At 45.9% G+C, this 19,689-nt stretch overlaps 1 protein-coding gene across 3 annotated transcripts; it reads right to left on the bottom strand.

The window, feature by feature from the left end:
* Positions 1–169: 169 nt before the first annotated feature.
* PRDM4 (PR/SET domain 4) lies at positions 170–19,036 on the bottom strand. Of its 3 annotated transcripts, none has more exons than XM_087766192.1 (11): positions 18,772–19,036; positions 17,020–17,153; positions 16,186–16,371; positions 13,323–14,117; positions 10,074–10,223; positions 8,727–8,866; positions 7,889–7,974; positions 6,308–6,435; positions 5,434–5,748; positions 2,722–2,890; positions 170–1,366 (listed from the first exon to the last, which is right to left on the bottom strand). In XM_087766192.1, the coding sequence occupies exons 1-11, from the start codon at positions 18,780–18,782 to the stop codon at positions 1,057–1,059; spliced, it is 2,424 nt and encodes an 807-aa protein (XP_087622318.1). In that variant the 5' UTR covers positions 18,783–19,036; the 3' UTR covers positions 170–1,056. The 3 variants fall into 3 exon arrangements, with proteins under 3 accessions (XP_087622318.1, XP_087622320.1, XP_087622319.1); XM_087766194.1 differs by having other exon boundaries at positions 8,727–8,845; XM_087766193.1 differs by lacking the exon at positions 18,772–19,036 and adding an exon at positions 18,405–18,426.
* Between the last annotated feature and the right edge of the window lie 653 nt (positions 19,037–19,689).

Below are 19,689 nucleotides of genomic sequence, written 5' to 3'. Positions count from 1 at the left end.
TCTTAGCTGCGCCTGTTCGTGGAGGTGCTCCTACCCATACCTCATCCCAGGAAAGCTTGGGAGAGGCAGATGATGAAAAAGTGGTGTTATTTCTCTTGGCATCGGTATCAGAAATAGGAAACTTTTTTTTTTTTTTCCAGAATGTGTGAATATTAAAAAAGAACATTAGAAAAGAGCCACATTTTTAATTTTTTTTAAAAGAAAACAACAGAATGAAATACATCTTGATTCCATAAATAGTATTAGCAGCAAACCCTCCCATCACTCTAGGTGGCAAAAGGTCTACAGCACAAGAAGTAATAGATACTGTAAACACTGTCTGATCAGCTGTAAGCCTCTTCCTTACTGAGTCTATACAGTCTTCACCTCTTCACCTGCTTACATGTTCTAGTGAACTAGAGTGAGAAGAGGCAACAACCGTTCTCCAAAAGCCCATTTTTGATTTCCCGTAGTGGGGTAATTGCTTTGTCTGCAAATGCTCATTTCACTGTCTTTTTTTTTTTTTAAACAAAAGCTTTTTTTTTAATTTTAATTTTAGAAGGAAACCTGAGCATTGACAGTCTTTGCTCTGTGCCAAACTACATCCTTCAATTAAAAAGTATTAAAAAGAAAAATGCATCGACTGCCACCACCATTTTTTTGTTTGCTTTTCTTATTGTCACGGCTTTGGCAGTTAAGGACAGTTGGCTTACAGGTCACGGCAATCACTTGACTACATTTCTGGTTTGTGGCTCTTAACTCAAAGGGCTATGCAAGGTGTGTCATGTATCCCCGCGCTGGATGGATTAATCTGAGTGATTTGGAAAAGAAGTACGCACAGTGAGCGTGAAAAAATCTTGCCTCATATTTCCTTCTTAGCAACTGTTCACTTGTACGTGCATGATCCATTCTTATTCGGTGTTTTGGCTACAGAGTTTATTAAGCGGTGGTAGTGCGGAGACCAAAACAGAAGGAAAACTCCTCATTTGACATACGCTGCTGACGGGGGAAACAAGGAAGAGGTTTTTTTTCCTTCCCCCATTTTAACATCTAAGAAAATTTCTCTCTCTCTTCTCTTCATTTGTGTCCAGAGAGGGCATCACCTGTTGAATAGACTCCATTGTTAATCCTACAGTCTTCAGTCCTCATAGAGTCTATTAATTCCTCCTCTGAATCCTCCTCCTCTTCCTCCTCTGGGGCTGACAGGCTGGATGTGGGGCCTTTACATATTTTTAAGTGGCGAGTGAGGTGATATTTGGTTAGATAAGCCTTGGAGCATTTTTCACAGACATAGTCCCTCTTTCCTTCATGTGAATTGAGATGCTTCTTCAGGTGATTTGTCCTCAGAAACAGCTTGTCACACTTGGGGCACTTGATCTGCCGTTCTCTGCAAGACACGAGAAGGTTACAGTTTGCTCCTGCCGCAAGGCGGCTGATACTTTATTAAATGGTGGGGTGGTGGTGACAGGAAGGGTGAAAGGGTCAGTCTTACTCCTAAATCTTTCAATGTGGGTGAAGGAGAAGTGGATCAGAAGTAACAGCACTACAGTGTAAATACTGCTCAGTTTTCTCACACGGTACGTACGCAAAGCCCCTCTTCTCTGCTCCCCCCCAACATTACTGGCAAAAGTCAGGCTTTTTGGATTAACGGCTAGCTTGCAACCAACTGTTTTTCTTTCCTGATGATAAATTAACGAAAGAACTCTACAAGGGTTGTTTGGTTTTTTTTTTTTTTGAGGAAGACCGAACTGTGGTTAAACTCCATGTTTTGGCAGGGGCAGAGATGTTGCCCTGGTGGAAAGGTTAATCTCCCTGCTTCCCACCCTGCATAAATGGGAGGAAAAAAAAAAGAACAAAAAAGAAAAACAAAGCTGCTGAGTGTTAATAATCCTCAGTCTGTAAATGCTAAGCAGAGGCTTACCAGACTGCAACAGTCAAATTCTGCAGATAACTGTGCAAAACACCTCCCAGCAGTAGTGCTCCTGGCTCTGGCTGTAAGAACGAGCAGGAAAGCAAGTCTGTCTGTCTGCCTCTCTCTCGCTCATGCTAGTTCCGCTATGCTGTCTCCTAGACAGCATGACAGAAGCGGCCATCGATTCCAAGTGAGTACAAGAACCAGATGCTGAAAATTAAATAAGCGGAGGGACTAGCTTTGGGCAAGCAGCCTTTAAGGAAGGACCTTGGATTGGGAGTAACTGAACAGGATGGAGAGATTCTCGCAGCAAAAGGAAAGATCTGGCCTTGCAGCGAGCTGAGGGGCTGGGAGAGACACGGGTCGGATAACCGGAGGAGGACCTGGGGGTGGGCAGCTCCCTGCAGGAGGAGCAGGAGACCAACTGCAGGAATGAGACCTGGGGGGAGGTGAGAGCTGGGAGTGGCTGCACCCCGCCCCTGGGGCAAGCAGAGAGGGAGACTTCACTAGCAAGCTACTCGGCGAAAGGCACACTGAGGAGTTTAGGATTTTTCACGGTCACTTTGGGATGTGGAAACAGTTCTCAGCCATTTCACAAGACAAGGTGCACACCTGGAATTCACTGTGTCATTAAAATATTGCAAACACTAGAAGAGGACAACTTCAGCCAGTAACAAGGAATTTGTCCAGACTGACTTCTCTGTCATTTTAGAGGATGAACCTGTATTCCCTAGGCCCAACTACTTGCAAACTAGAGATTCTCTCTTGGGCTGTTGAGCTTCGTTATTTATTGCACTGGCCAGTGCAACGCATCCTGCGAGATCACTTACTGCGTGTGAGTGAGTACATGCTGCTTGAGGTCCTGCCTCCGCATGAACAGCTTTTCGCAGTAATCGCACTTCAGATTCTTCTCCCCCGTGTGGATGACCATGTGCGATTCCAGGTGAGCCTTCTGGGTGAACGATTTGTCGCAGAGGGTACAGCGATAATTCTTCTGACCTAGGATCACATACGTACACCCACAAATTGACAGTCAGCGTCCCAAGAAATACAGTAAGCAAACAAGCCTGACCACTTCTGAAAAATAAAATTTTACCCTGAAGAAAGGCAGATTCTTTGTGAACAGGACTCGTTTTCTACTCCAGTCCCTTCAAACTCGGCATAAAGGCCTACCTAGTTAGTCTAGCTTTAGCTATGCAAAAAACAGGCATCTGACTTCACGACATCATTCCCAAAGCTTTTCATTCCCCACCCCATGCCCCCAAGCCAAAAAACCCACTTCATGCTATGTTTTCGAACCACTGAGCCCTTCATGTGATGCACGGTTCTGCACTTTGTCCTTCTAAACACCACTCATTCCTCTTCCTCCCATGCTTGTGGTCAGTCAGCCTTTCCTGTAAGACAGACTTTCTGCTTCTTGTCTACACCAACTGTACCTCCCTGTTCTGCATATCAAAACATCACCAGTAGACTTGTAAATTTTCCAGCAAAGAGATTCAGGCAAACACTTAACAAGACTAGGCTTATCCAAGATGAATTCTTGAGTAAAAATAATGGTAGCCTCCTTTTTAATAGTAACCATGGTTGCCATCTAGTTACTGTACATTAGTACATCCCCATCCCCACTAATTTCCCACAGGAACTGTATCTGATGCCTTACTGGAGCCCAACCATATTTGATGCACTGCGTTGCCTTTGTCTAGAAAAACAAGTTCTCTTATCTAACAAACACACAGGTACAAAGCTCACTGGCTCTTTGATAACTTCTATGTTCTACCCCATTTTTCCACTTATCTGTAGTTCTTCCATTATTCTTTGTCAGAAATAGTTCAAAACCCCTGCCTGCCACTGACTTCAGACTAAGTTTGAATACCACTTGAAACCCTGTCCCACTGAGTATTCTGTAGTCGTGCATACCACATTTGTACTTGACCAGTTTATTAAAACTCCTCACTACTGGGCCCACAGCTTCCTATACTTGGCTCACGCGCACTGAACTCCTAGCTGTAGTCCCTTTCCAGCTTTGTGATTTGCATTAAGTGATTCCCAATAGCTATTTCAACCTTACTGAAAAAAAAAAAAAGCAGCAAAAATATCCACACTATTGCTGGCCTGTACTTGACCTTCACCCTCTCCCCTGTCCTCGCTCTGTGTTAAATCCATGCCTTTTCCTATTTCCACTCTTCTCACACAGCTGAAAAACTTACTTTTCACCACTATTTTGTTTTCCTCTTTTAGCTCTCATTCACTGATCTGCTGGCAATTCTCCATTTATCCCCAAAGCCTCTAGTGACACCCAAATGCCTACAGAAGTCAACAGCATATTCAGACCTCAGTTCTGAGAAGTGACAGAGCTGAGCCTTATCCACATCAGTCTGACCCCACTGTCAGCAACTTCAGTCTTGTGCCATTTCCTTAAGATGAAAAACAATTCAAGTAGGAAAAAGAGGAGAAAGATCTCGGCTCCATATTTAAGTGGACAACTGTCCACATTACAAGCTCTCCAACTCAGCTGGCTTTTTCTCATGAGCAGAAGGGAACCTTTGTTTTATTGTAGCTGCCAGCACTGGATCTGCTGTGTGGGAACAAAGGGTTTCTGTCTCCCATGCGAAGGCCAACACTTCTTCCCCACTGTAATCAACTTCAACTCATCAAATGCTTTTAGACATGGCACAACCAGACAGAACACGGGTCTACATACTGTTCTATAAGCACCCATACCACTGAACCCAGCGCGGTCCTGTCCCATGCCAACCAGCGCTCTCTCAGGCAGTGCCCAGGCATTAGCTGGGGTCAGTATGGACTGGAGATCATTCCTATAGATGGTCAGGATGCTGCCATTCTTAGAAAGGCAGGTCGAGGGAGGCGATTCTCCCCCTCTGCTCTGCTCTGGTGAGACCCCACCTGGAGCCCTGTGTCCAGCTCTGGCGCCCTCAGCACAGGAAGGACATGGACCTGTTGGAGTGGGTCCAGAGGAGGGCCACAAAAACGATCAGAGGGCTGGGACACCTCTCCTTTGAGGCAAGGCTGAGAGAGTTGGGGTTGTTCAGCCTGGAGAAGAGGAGGCTCTGGGGAGACCTTATTGCAGCCTTTCAAGTATTTAAAGGGGGCTTATAAGAAAGACGGAGAGAGACTTTTTACCAAGGCCTGTAGTGACAGGACAAGGGGCAACAGTTTTAAACTGAAAGAGGATAGATTTAGATTGGACATAAAGAAGAAATGTTTTTACAATGAGGATGGTGAGGCACTGGAACAGGATGCCCAGAGAAGTTGTGGATGCCCCACCATTGGAAGTGTTCAAGGTCAGGTTGGATGGGGCTTTGAGTGACCTGAAAGATGTCCCTGCCCATGGCAGGGGGATGGGACTAGATGATTTTTAAAGGTCCCTTCCAACCCAAAACATTCTACGATTCTGTGTTTCTAAGAGCTTAGATTTATGGACACAAGCTATGCCCTGCCAACTGGCCAAGGGATCAGAGAGAACAGGTCCTGCCCCAATGTTTTACTAGCACAGGCATCTCTATAAAGTCCCCAGCCCTTACCTGTGTGTATCTTGAGGTGTGTCCGTAAGTTGCTAGGATCACTGAAAGCTTTGCTACAGAAATCGCACTTGTGCGGCTTCATGCCCATGTGCCCCATGAAGTGGACGTGGAGCTTGGAAGGCGAGATGAAAGCCTGGGGGCACATGGAGCACTTCCACTTCCTCTCCTTGCCGTGGCCTGGCCCATGGCTGCTGCTGTGCCCCTGACTGGGGAGGTGGTTGTGAATATGGCTGCTCAGGTGGGCCTTGAAGTCCGCGTAGGAAGCGCATTCCTTTCCACAGTGGCAGATGTGCACGTCCGGATGTTCAGGGACACCTTTGGGCACAAAAGCATCACGTTTAATGAGGCACAGCAAGGCCTAACAGAGCGCGAGCATGATCCATGTGGAAAAACGCTTTGTCTGTGGTAGCAAAGCCAGCTGCAGAGGTTTTCCCCTCCGTTCCTTTCAGCTCCAGTGCTTGCTTTTCAGCTCTTTTCTGTAGGCCATTTCAAATGTTTTGGGGGCCAAGCTTTGGAATGGTTTTGAGCACAACTCCAACAAACCTAAATTATCACAAAGAAAGGTGGGGGAGGATAGGAACATCTTCAGCTAGCAAAACTCTCAGCACCAGATGGGTGAACAGAAGAAAACCAACCCTTTTTCTTTGAAACTGCGATCTCTTACTCCTGATCAGTGGAATTAGATAGTGAAATGTTTCTTTTCTGCGATGGTACTCCTGTAGTCATGAAATGTAAAAGGAAACCATGGCATGCACCACTAGGAACTGAGAAGGAACATAATGCCCTCCCATGTCACCGTGCCCAGAGACTGCACTAAAAGAGAATTCAAGCTGAGTACTGTCTGCAAAGCCAACAAAGATGAGCGCTTACTTACCAAGCTGTCGTGCATAGTCCCGACTGTAATAAAAGAGAAGCTCGTGTTCAGGCGGGATGTCCCGAGAGGTGCAAAAGTAAATTTTTCCATCATGTGGATAAGCTACCAGATTCTGCTCTTCCCGGTTCCTATAGCAATAACGAGAGTTATGAAAAAAAAGCCCTCCAGAAATAATGACTTTTTGAGAGAGGAAAAAAAAAAAAAAGAAGGAAATTCCTATAAATAGGTAACGAGAGAACCTCAATGCTTGTCAGCACATTATAAAAACTTTCATGTCTGTCACTTCTGTCCTTTATGAAAGGAAAAGGAAAAGGAAAAGGAAAAGGAAAAGGAAAAGGAAAAGGAAAAGGAAAAGGAAAAGGAAAAGGAAAAGGAAAAGGAAAAGGAAAAGGAAAAGGAAAAGGAAAAGGAAAAGGAAAAGGAAAAGGAAAAGGAAAAGGAAAAGGAAAAGGAAAAGGAAAAGGAAAAGGAAAAAGGAAAAGGAAAAAGGAAAAGGAAAAAGGAAAAGGAAAAAGGAAAAGGAAAAAGGAAAAGGAAAAGGAAAAGGAAAAGGAAAAGGAAAAGGAAAAGGAAAAGGAAAAGGAAAGGAAAACTGGACCTTGAGAGCCAATCTGCTCCACCAAATGATACATTCTTCACACCACTGCAATATCTTGCTGAGAAAATTATTAATAGACATTGGAGTGGGCTGAGAGAAGAGAGTTTATTATCTCTTACGAAACTACAAAAATATATATATTTTTCATATTAACCCCCTTAAGAAATAGAGAACACATGAGGGAGAAATAAATATCAGTAAAGTCTTAAAGCAAAATTATCTTCAAAAATAACTCTTGAAAAGCATTTCCAAGACGAGATAATTCATCTTCTGAAGCTGTATCTTGCATATGTTTGTTCCCAGTATCTGAAACCAGCAAAAGCTCTGCCCCACTGCAGTGGGAGATCAAGCACTAACTTCTTGACTCCTGCATACGGGAACTATGAAATTAATTGCAGGGGAAACCTACTTTGTGTCACAGAGCAATAGGAAAGGTTCAGCCTTCTCAGTGGACCATGTATGGAGCAATACTGAAGCCAGTCTGGACAGTTTTCATCACAGGCTCCAGAAGGACTGAAAAGGACAGCTCTTGTGAGCTGTAAGAGCTTGGAACTTGGCCAAAAGAACCCAGGGACACTTTGCTAATAAAGTATTAAAATCAAAAAGACAATCAATGTCATCTTCACAGATGCATCCAAAAAGAATGGGACAGAGGGAAGGCAATAACAAACTAATACACAGTAAGCTAACACAAAAAGAACCTGGTTTAAAGCTTTAGAACAAGGGAAACAAAGTATGTGGGCAGGTTTGGGGCTGTTTTACTACAGCATGCATACTGGTTTCTCTGTAACATACTCCACTGGGTGCTCTGTTTCATTCTCCCCACCAGTCCAAGATGCCTAGGTAACTCCTGAAGGTCCCTCAGTCCCGAGCTCATTACCCATCTGGGCAGTCAGTGCAGCAGGGCACATCCTCCAGCACAGCCTCCTACGAGCCTGCAGCTCAGACTCCAAGCTACTTAGCACAGTACAGGTGGTTCTCACCTGGCTTTGCGTACAAACATCATCCAGTTACATTCATTTTCATCAGTTGTAATGACGCAGAACTCCAGGACGCCATTGTGATAGATCTACCAGGAAAAACAAATACAATCTTAGGACAAAACACAGCAACAAATGCAGTGAAAGCCAGCTTCTTTCTTTAACAGAGGATGTATTTATCTAGAAGAAGCCAGGAGGCCTCCATTGCCATTGCCAAGACCACGGCCCTGTTCTTACTCCTTACCTTCCCCTTCACACAGGAATCTTGACCTCTCTGCTACCCAGGAGGCTAGAAAAACTGTTTATCAGCATCTTTCCCACACACCACCTTTAGTTCCCAGCAGAAATGCATTTGGCTGCTTTTCTTACAAATCAACTCTTGTGAATCATAATATCTGGGCAAACAGTACATGTTTTATTTATAGAGATCAATTTTACTTTCTGAACATGAAATGATGTGAAAAAGAAAGCTTTAAAGCAGCTTTCCTAAAACAAATCATTCATCACCTGGGAGAACGTTCAATAAACAATGATACCAAAAAAACAAGTGCTGCCTAGTAATTCATATAAAATCTCTGCTGCAACTCCACACAAATACAGGAAACCACACAGAGCCCTTTAGAAGAAAAGGCATTAAAGAAGTTCATTGTAATTCAGGATTGATTACCAGCATATTACATGGTATACAGCTCTGCTACGCTGATATTAACTATTAGACAATCAAACTGCATTAATTTTGATTTTTGGCAAGGATGATAACGTTAAAGCTGCTGTGTCATGCAGTGGCTTTCACCAGATAAAGGCATGCCTGCAGACTCCGTGAGCCATAACATCCACTGACCTTCCAGATGTGACTAGCTGCTTTGTCTGTCCAGTCAGCCACCTCCAGAGAATGGCTCTGCTGCCCAATCAAAGGTCCAAAACAAGTCCTTACAGGAATGGTTTCTCGTGTCCACACACCTATCAGTAGAAGACCAAAATCTGCAGAAATCATTTATTTTAACAACTAATCATGCATAACAAAGAGGTGGGAGGTTTATGAGATAATGCTCCAGGGGTAATATCTAGGCAAAAGATCATCAAAGCTTCTACTTCACATGTAAAACACACCTAAGGCAGAGACAAGAACCACCACCACCACATGACGCTATTGGGAGCCGCTTTGTTTTAATTACAAATATTTATTTTGTTTGTCAAAAGCAAGTAATTTACTTTTTAGTAAGCTATAAAACTAAGATCCTAGCCACTTGTACCAATTAAAGTTTTCATGGCACTTTCTGCAGAAGCAGAAAATACTAGTTTCAGTAACTACATTTCGCCTACCTAATCCCCAGGCATTTCCAGAATTGTTGCTGGGCATTGTTAAGCAGCTTCTGCATTTCTCCCCAGAGGCAGCTGTATTTCTGTCATGGGCAGAGGGATTCCTGCGTGTATATTATTTATTATTAAACATTTATATATAGAGAGGTCTACATGAATACACTGAATAACTTTTAGGAATAAACTGGAAACTAGTGCAGCTTGAAAAGAACAGATGTAATCTACTCTCAACAAGCAGCATTGCTAAGCAAGCCAATAATCACATTCTTCTCTAGCCTTCAGATCCTTCAGGTATTGCACTGTACTCTTCGATTTCCAGGTGACAATGGTGGGAAATACAGTAAAAAGGTCCACATCCAATGACAAGGTCAGAGTCTACATGCCAAATGTAAATGGGGGTGGGAGGGGAGGAAAAGAGGCATTCGTGATCAGTTCTCCAGTGAGAGTATCCAGAAGACCCACAGGTAGCAAACCAAGCTGATGAACAAGCAGACAGAAATCTCCTCCATTATTTCTAATTGTTATCTTCCCCCAAACTCCAATTGCTGTAACGTTTCCTTATCAAAACTGTGCCTGGGCTGTTTAGCACACAATAAAAACTAAACACCATACCTTGCTTGTGCTTGACCATACCAAGTGTTTCAGTAACGCTCTGTGGCAGTAGAGTCCTAGAGTGTAGCTGAAGTCTAAGCAGTAACCAGAGGACAAGAAGCTCTTGCACAATGTAAGTCAGGGTGATTACAGAAGAGGGAACCACCTCTTTATTGCAGTGTTCTTTTCCCGCATTAAATTCCCTACGGTTTTTGATTTCAGGCAATGAGTGTATTTTAAACTGCTGCATAGAAATACATAGTAATCTGATTCTTACCCGCTTCAGCTCCCATGATAGATTGCCGGAGGACAAGCTGCTTAGGGAGAGAAAGCCTGGCTCGGCTCTCTATCGGGGTGTCAGGGACAAAGGTGACAGGCCCATGATCTGGGCAGTCCGATGGATATGCCTTGTCACACAGTGTGCACCCTGCAGAGAGGGGAAGGGACAACACAGATTAAAAAGATGCAACAGCCCCCATGGTGGAATCAGCTCCCTACCAATATGTTTCAGCTCAGCTCCTGGCAAAGGCTGCTTCTATGTGGTTTAACTCATCCGCTTTCCTAGGTTTTACTCAGAAGAATACGAACGATAGAGTCAGATTGGCACCAACGTACAGTTCCTATCCAATTCAGATCACATATGAGGATCTCCACCTGCCTTCTTGATGTTCCTCAATCGTTTAGGCTCTAGACTATCCCTACAGGGGCAACCTATCAATGGGACAGAGTCCATTCTTCATCAAATCTACTGCAAAACTGATGGTAGTGTCCTCAGAGCTGGCAGTAATGCTGATGATGGAAGAACCATTTTCTCTCTGATCACAAGTGAAACGACATTTATTGGCAGAAAAATCCAAGCCATACCAAACCAAACACTTTCTAACTGGTTACGTTTTTGGAATTTACTAGGAACACAAGAGTTTGCTTGCATGTAGAACCTCAAGGATATTCATGCAAAGGAGCAGTAAGGTCTTCTTTCTAAAATTTTTCTAATTTGAACCCACAAATCCCCTTATCTCCATTTAAATTCAAACAATGTGCAAATCTTCACGGCAGCAAAAACCTGACCTCACTGCTGCTTTTGAAGGACCTACTGCAATAAACTCATACAGTACACCTCTAAGGGATGCCACTGAATGGAACAAAACCAAAAGCCCAAGAAGAATCAGTAGCATCACTTTCCCAATCTGTCATTCAGCACAAGTACTGCTGAAAATCAAACCACTGAAAGTCTTCAGTCTAATAAATTCAGGAAAAAGTACAGCATAAAATGCTCTCATCTAGAAAAACTACATCATTTTAATTTTCTATGAATGGAGCAACCAACACCTACTCAGCAACCACCCTCCTGATAAATCATTTTTCTTCTGAAGAAAGATGCTCAGCTAATTAAGCAGAATCTCCACAAAGACCTTCTTTGCCTCTTGATGGCCCAACTCCAGTATAAAAGGTAGAAGCAGTTTTCAGCAGGCATTAACAGCAGCTCCATTACTATTTGTTTGAAGAGATTTTTGGGACACTCCTTTCATACACCAAGGTACCAGAATCTGACCCCATACAAAATACAGTTTAAGCAACTACACAATTACAGGTAGGAAGGTACTTAGAAAATTATTAGGTAGCGCCCATATAAGAATTGCTTCATGTGCACAGATGACATGTAGGAGTACAGCAACGACAACAACCAGACCTGAGTAACAAGAAACACTATTTAGAACAGTTGTTTTTAAGCATTGCCTAGCACACACCACTATGGGTCTGTGGACTAACCCCAAGGAGAGGCAAAGAGGAAGAAAAGCAAGTTCTAGGCATGTGACACTACCACCTGGAAAGGTTTAGGGATTCATACATTTTTAAGAAGCTGAAAAAAAAACCCTACATTCTACAGGAAGCGAAATATACCATTTCCTTTCCATTTCTGTCCTTCCCAAATAATGGGGGGGGGGGGGGGGGGGGAAATCACAGTGATTACTTCTCTGATTTGGGTACCCAGAACTGTAAGCAAAGATGATCACAAAAAGTTCCACAAACATTTAAGACTGTAGCAAAGGCGCACTTTTTTCTTCCCACTTAGGACCAGTGTAAAAAGTTTTCTGAAAAAGGCCCTGATTCCCGCCATCTCAGTGAGGAGAACCCACCAAGAGGCTCAAACACCACCTCCTCCTTGCTCTCACCTGTCTGGACATAAACTCATGTTTTCTTCAGAAGTTTAAAAACAACAACAAAAAGTTAAAATTTAAACCTTCCCAAGTCAAAGACCTTTTTTGCAAATCACATGAAAGCACTAGGCATGCAATAGCCGTTATGACATCCTACCAACGAGGAACATCACCTGGGAAACAGCTTAGGACTACTTTAAGTATAGTGACAATAAGATGGCACATCAAATCTCACTTAGGTGAATAGGAGAAGTGATTTCACCACGAGCATGTTGGATATCATAGTATTTTCATCATTATTTGTTCAACATGCAAAAGATGCTTGTAAGAACTTCTGAGTGCATCAACTGTAAAACTCTTCCTCTAGGAGATGTAAATTCATCATAGTTCTACACTCATCTCATTTTAAGTTATATTTTATCCCCCAGAATAAAAGTTCCAATTCAAATGTCTGACTAGGCACTTTGCACTAAACTGCACCTCTCCCATTGCTAAGCAAGGCACTATTCCTTTCCATTTCTTAAAAAATTTTCTGCAGGCAAAGCTTGTCATAAGGCTCTGGCAGTTGTAGGGCCAGATTGCATACAAGAGCAGCGCTCAGCAATATAAAAGCCGGCCATGCGCTTCAGTGGTGGGAAGCCAGACGTGCTGCAGGTTGAAGTTCAAATCTCTGTCCCAGCAAATGAGAACTTCATAGCTTTCAAACACCACTCCCTGAATGATGACAGGATTGACAGAGTGCAACATCCAGTGCTCCTCTCTTCCTAGGAGACCAACTAGCCTCTGGACTGAAGTCCTTTGATGAGAATAATTAGAAATACTAAAAACTTCCCTCCTTCTCTGCTCTTTTTTTCCAGCAGGTCCTCTTGAGGACATTTTCATGATGACTGTTTGCGTTTTAATAAAAATTTTGCAAAATCACATAACGTCATACTCAACAACTATACCCACTCAATGAAATGTATGGCTTGTGGTGGTGTTTGTTGCTTTTATTTTTTTTTAATGGAGCAAGAAGAGTCATTTGTGATGTGACTTTAAAAAACAAAAGTCTCATTGCAAAGCATAACATCAGCATATCCACAAAAAGCAAGAGGTTCATAAAGAACTCAGCTGCCAACCTCAAGGAAACATGGGAGATGGATACAAAGAGAACAATGCTAAAACATCCTATTATGTTTACTTCCAACTAGCATTGTTTCAGCGAGTTTTATCTGCCACTACAGATGTTCCAACTTTCATGGACTTGTTAAATAACTAAGTTTCTTTCACCAGAAATCTGTAAGACTAGCAACAAGAGTCCTGTCATCCCACCAGACAACAGCTACGTAACAAACCCTACCCCAAGAAAGTAGGAAATGCCCACTCACATATGGTAAACAAGGTTGCCATATTCTCCTTGTTCGAATTGGAGTCTTCCATTTGCAGAGAGGATGGTACGAAGGCAAGATTGTCTGCAGACACATCCACGTGACTTGGCCCCATGGCTACTTCCTGATTTATGGAAGACACTGCCACTGGCTCGAGGCTGAGGCCCACTTCATGCAAGGCTACCGAGTCCAGGGAAGCTAGGTTGTGTGAGGTAGAGAGCGCCACGCTCACAGAGTTGGTGCTCATGGCCACAGTATGAATGGAGTCATTTAGTGTGCTGTCCGATATTCCTGTCACCCGCCCGGCGATGTGGTCGGGCTCCATGACGACAGGGAGTTCCAAAGTGCTACCGTGAATGGGAATGACACCGCCATGTCCCACAGCGTCCGATGTCAAGTTACTCCCCACCGTGTCTACGGCTAAAGGTTCGTGGCTCCGGGAGCCATTCGGGATCTGCGAATGATCCCCGGCTACGTCATCCATCGTAAGCTCCTCTGTCATCCCATCTGTAGAGATGGGGCTGGTTACCCTCGAAACGCTCTCCATAGTGATTGTAGTATCCAGCGCAACCTCGTGGCCATCACTAGGATGCAGATTTTGAGCACCATGCGTGTTCACTGTGCGGGCGTCCATGGAGACAATCCCTGGCTCCAGCCCCACGGTTCCACTGGGCTGGTAGGGATCTAGGGCCGAGGGATTGCTGGAGACTGACAATGCGGGATTGCTATCAACATTTATAGTGTTGGGATGGATGTACTGAGGTGGCGGTCTGTCAGCCAAGTAAGATAAGATACCTGATAGAATGAGAGGGGGAAAGAGAAGAGAGTGAGATGACATCAGTTTTCAAATCTTGAACAAAAATACCCGATCATCGTGGCATAGTACATTAAGACCTAGATCCCTGAAGACATGCTCTTTACATTATGCCCAATTAAAAACCACTAATTCTAAAACATGGCTCACAAACATATGCCAACCCAGCACTCTTGTCAAAGTATCATTTGACAACAAATGCAGAGCTTCTATCCAACAAAGCAAATCGCCAGTTATTTGTCAAACTCTGAACAGCCAAGTTTCTGGCAGCATCTAACCTAGGCTCCTCAGTACAGAGACTGAATCAGAAAGAGGTTCTTCGCATTTTAGACATAATGTTTCATTCTCAAGAAATAGCTCACAAAGGATGAAGGACTGCTAGTGGAACCTAACATTTGATAATCCCTCGTTCATCTTTGCTAGGAGAAGCAGAAACAGTTCTCCAGGATACACCCTTTTTGCTTCGGTATTTTAGTTTTAACAATGACTACTTCCTTCCTCTAAGGCTAAGTGACACAACTGTCCATCTCAGAGATCATCAGCTGCAATTCTGAAGGACCAAGATAAGGTCTCTCAAAGGTATCGTGAGTCATCTGCTCTCTTTCCTTAGATGAAAAGTATCTTGTTTCTCCTAAAACAATAGCCCAGTTAAATTTAAATCAGAAACACTAACATCTTTTCTGACAGTTCTGGAAAGATCCTCAATGTCAAACAACCTTGGAACTTAAGATGCAAAGAAATATTAAACTGTATTTACATACTACCAACTTCTCTTGTTGGACAAAGCTAAAAAAAAATCTTTAGAGGAAATACATCAGCACATTCAAGTAAACAGTACTTCCAGCAGAGACAGATTTTTGCAGATTCTGAAAGATCTGAGTCAGCATGCTTCTTTTCGGCCTTGAACCCTATAAGCCATTTGTTCTGTAAAAGTTTTCCATTCAAACATGTCCGTTATTACAAGCATGCAAGCATGGATACTCTTTCTGAAGCATAATCCCATTAAAAATGGCTAAGCTGCATCAAATATTTCTGCATGCTATGCTGCCCTGTGGCTTGAACAAGGAGGATCCTTGAAGGCAGTAAGATGACTGACAGAAGAGTCCTATGAAACATTAGGCTAAACATCAAGCAGCCTAGAAAGAAAAAGTACATTTCTGAATAAATTATTCCAGCTCAGAAGAATGGCAAATACCTTCGGTCCTCAAATGCGCTGTCTCCTCCTCTACTTTTTGCCCACAAAATGGACAGGCATGTAATGCAATAGGAAAGGTTACTCCTGAGCAGCTGGCAAGTTCAGCCACTAGTCATCAGATAGTTGACAAGATCTGGGCTGCTATATTTCTTTCCCTAACCTAGGCTGAACCAACAACACTCACTGTGTGACCTTGAAGAAGTTTATCTACCCCCTTCCACCCTGTCAATCTTAGCGACAAAACAAAACAAGGACTACATTTAAAGCTCGAATTTCTGTGTCTTCATATACTAACATGTAAAATTCTACATTTATACCCTAAAACACACGAGAGAGAGGAATCAAGATAGAAATCAGTATGTAACTTCGGAAACCAACCTTGAACAAAAATGAAGAAAACCTATGCCATGGGCTAAAGAGGTGGGAAAGAGCCCAAACTCCTCAGCTGATGGTTTGCTCTTTTTGAGCCTTGAACTACTGTAACCTACCATCACACACATATCAAGTACTGCTTCAGACTACAGGAGAAAAAAAAAGCAGCAGTTTTCGAACTAAAGTGATTTGAGACAGAAACCCGGCATGCTTTGTTTTCTGTTAACCTTAAAAACAAAGCAACAGGAGGAGTGACTAGAGGTTTGGTTTAAGCAGAAAATACCCTGCAATTCTTTTCATATACATACACAGAAACAGAGACCTGAAAATAAAGGTGTGTAAAAAACACAATAGACTCCAGACAAACTCCAGGAATTTACAGCGCTGCAAAAGAGTCAGTCTTGCCTGCTTCAGGGCAGAAACAGGTGGCTCTTAGAACAATTTCTCTCTCTGTTCCCATCCATCAGCACCAGACCACTTACCAGGTAGAATGTGTCTGAAATAGCTGCTCTCCAGGTGAGGGTATGGTGGCGGAGGTAGGGTGTAGTTTCTCTCTGGTATACCACACATCACTCCTCGATCCCCAATACCCATTGGGAGCATCAGAGACAGAGCAGAGGGCAAGGAACTCAAGGAGGGGCCCAAGTTTGGAATTGCAACAGGCAAGCCTGCAAAAGAAAATGCCCATTTAACTTCAATGGAACTACTTGAGCTTATGAACACACAAGCTAACAAAGAAGTTACTAATTCCTCAGGAGCTCCCTATGGAAGTACAGTATGATACTGTCAAAGTAAGGTGGCAAGCTTCAAAGAAAGGATCACAGTTATCACAGCACTGAGAGGCATGCCTGAATGTGGCTAAATCTTTTTTGGCTACATTACACGTAGGGCCTGCTTCTACTTTACAATTGTAATGGACTTTTGTCTGTGTAGCCCCCTGAAAAAAAAGAGCTAGGAAAACAGTTTTGCTTTACTTTTTTTGAGTGAAGATGGACATAGATGGAGACAGATTTGCAGCTACAGTCAGTATTTCAAAGGATTCTCCTACCACCCTCCCACCACAGTGCAAACCACCCCATTAGAACAAAATGTGACTCCCGTTAAGGCATAAACCTGGTAAGTACACATCCCTTTTGCTTTGCCCCCATAAGCAATGGTTTATGGTCTACCCTTCCCCAATTCTACATCACCTCATTATCTGCTAAAAACATGACTTGCTATCAGAAGAAGCACTGCTACCCAGTTACAAACATTCCTGCGATAGTAAAACACAGAGCGTGAGCTGCAATACCCTTTGTGGGAGCTCTCCCCATTACCTGATGCTGGTATGGCGTTGTGAGTGGGTGACGCTGCCAATCCCAAGTGACTCCCTGAGACCGGCAGGGCATTGCTCACAGCGGATGAGGTCAGCTGGTCCATCCCTACAGGACTCAAGTTCATTTCATTCATTCTGAGGAGCAGGGAACAGAAAGGGGAGGGGAAAAAGAAACAGAAGCAAGAGCATTCCTGATTACTGACTGTACTGTGGTGAGGAAGGGCTGAGTAAACAAACTCAAAATCAGATGTTGAGACATAAAAACTCTGCCTTAGAAAGCTAAGCACAAAGCACATCAATCACTCACACTGTGATCACATCATGATCAATACATATTGATCATATTGGATTGCAATAACCAGGATTAGAAAGCCAGTTCAAAAAAAAACAATCAGACCATAGCTTTTTCCTTGCCATCCAGAAAACAAAGTCTCACTCGTTGTAGTCAAAGCCACTGCAATTAAAGTACTGTGAACACAGATCGATTTGCAAGCTGAATGTCACAATTACTCAGACAACGGCATCTGATTTATATTTCATGACTTCTGGGCACCACATTCATGTTCAAAAACCAAAGTCAGGGGAGAGGAGGGGGAAAGATCACTTAAAACTGGTAATGGACACAAAACATCTAATTCACCACCAGTTTGAACCAGGCCAATAGGGACAAGAGTCACCTCTGCGGAACAGCCATTGTATAGAGTTTTAACAGGTTGCCTCAGTCTGGTTCTGCAGACATGGCACATGCTCCTATCACATAAAAAACTGGCACCATGGATGACGTTATTTCAGAGCTATCAACCAGTGGCTCTTGAGTGCCTGCACCTCTCAAGCTACTCAAGCGGGCACATACCACACAAGTGGCTGCAGAGCTGTGGAAACCGCCAGGCTGCTGAACGACCCAAAACCCCAGCCTTGGGAGAAACATGCCAGCTTGGGGCACATCCATCCTCTGGGGTCCAGTCCATGGGGGTGGGGACACCAAGGAGACACGGTCACCTCCCACTTGTCAACAACTTTGCAAGCTCTGCCTGGCCTTCGCTCTGCCCACCCTGGCACTCCTGCCCACACATCAGCTCTAAGCAGCGGTTCGTAGGGCCAGAAAGACCCCACGGTGGTCACGAGCCTGGCAACAAGACTGAACAGTCTCCACACTGACCCAAGCCTCTCACGTGCCCTTTGCAAGCAGCAGGCCCCAGCTTTGCGGTACTGACGGAGAGCTGGAGCTTGGATTGCCGCTCCGGTAAGGAAAGGTACCGCTCACCCCGGAAAAACGGCTAAATACACCAAAGTCACGCAAGTTAACCCCAAGGTCTGAGCCCCACAAACGGAGTCGCCGACTTGCCTCCCGCTTCTGCCCAGTTTTTGCCTCGCGCGCTCTCCTACCCTTGTCAGCCGCCCCGCTTGCCTCCAGGGACGGCTTCGCAGGGACGACGCCGAGGGGTCCGGCCACCCGGCGGGGCAGGGGGCATCCCCCGCCTCCCCGGCCCAAACGGCTGATGCGGGAGGGTGGTGATGCCCGAGGGAGCGATCCACCACCCTCGCCCCGGGACCGAGGGGTGGCGAAGCACCGGGGCCAAGCCTCGGGCCCTGCGGGGGGCGCTGAACGCTTTAGGGACCCCCTCCCCTCCTCGCCCCTCGGCCGGGGTGCTCGCTGCTCGCCGCCGTCGCAAGGCCCGAGGTACCCGGGCTCCGCTCCGCCCGGCCGCGGTCCCGCCCGCCTCCCACGGCCCCCCGTTCTCCCGGGGCTCACCTGGGGTGCATGGGGCCCGGCGCCTCTCCCGGCGGCGGAGCGGCCGCGGCTGCAGCCGCATCAGGGCCCTCAGCCCCGGCCCGCCACCGCCCCTCGGGCAGGCGCCTGCCCCCGGCCCCGGCCTCGGCCCCAGCCACGGCCCGGCCGCAACCACCGCCGCCGCCGCCGCCTCATGGGCGGGGCCCCGAGCGGCGCGGGCCCGGCCGCGGGCGGGGGAGCGCGGACGAGGAGGAGGAGGAGGAGGAGGAGGAGGAGGAGGAGGAGGCGGCGGCGGCGGCCGGCGGTGATGGCGGCGGCGGCGGCGGCGGCGGCGGCGGGAGGGGACGGGGGCCGCTTCCGCCGCCGCGCGCTACATCCAGGAAGCGGCGCCACCGCCCCGGGGCTCGGCCGCTTCCCGCCTGCCGCCGCCGGGCTCCGCGACGGCCCCGGCTCTGGGTGCCGGCCCGAACCCGGCCGCCTCCGCCGTGCTGGCGCGGAGGGGCCCGCCGGGGGTGCCTGTGGCGTCCACCCGGTTCCCTGTCAGGCCGGGCCATCCCTGACCGCCTGGCAGGCTCCCCGCTGCCCTTGCCAGCTGCCTGTCCGGGCTCGGCACCAGCCGCCGCGCTGGAGGCCGGGTCGGCCTGCTTCGCTGAACCTCGGCAGCCTTTCAACCCCTTTCACCGCCACCTCCCCGCCGCATTTCCACATTATTTCTAGCCCGGGAGCTGCCCGGGTACACGGCGGTTCTCCCCTGTCGGAGGAGCGTCACAGTTGGCACTCTCCGGTCCTAAGGTGTCATCCCCGGCTTGGCCGGCCGGCCTGCAGCCCTTGACCGGCCGACAGACAGCCCTTGACCAGCTGACAGACAGCCCTTGACCGACAGCCCTTGCCGTTCAGCCCGTGGTTTCGCATACCACTTCTCTCAGAAGGGCGCAACGG

This window comes from Nipponia nippon, unplaced genomic scaffold (assembly GCF_047370975.1).
Source record: "Nipponia nippon isolate SJK-2023a ecotype South Korea unplaced genomic scaffold, ASM4737097v1 scaffold_3, whole genome shotgun sequence".
Lineage (NCBI taxonomy): Eukaryota > Metazoa > Chordata > Aves > Pelecaniformes > Threskiornithidae > Nipponia > Nipponia nippon.
The sequence above is the reverse complement of the archived record's forward strand: the minus strand, read 5'-3'. Positions and strand labels throughout refer to the sequence as shown.

What these genes read in the sequence shown, in the direction of transcription:
- PRDM4 (XM_087766192.1), bottom strand. An exon ending in GGCAACCTTGTTTACCATAT is followed by an intron (nt 10,224 to 13,322) that starts GTGAGTGGGCAT and finishes CCCTCTCTGCAG; the next exon opens with GGTGCACACTGTGTGACAAG. An exon ending in ACACCTCAAGATACACACAG is followed by an intron (nt 2,891 to 5,433) that starts GTAAGGGCTGGG and finishes ATGTGATCCTAG; the next exon opens with GTCAGAAGAATTATCGCTGT.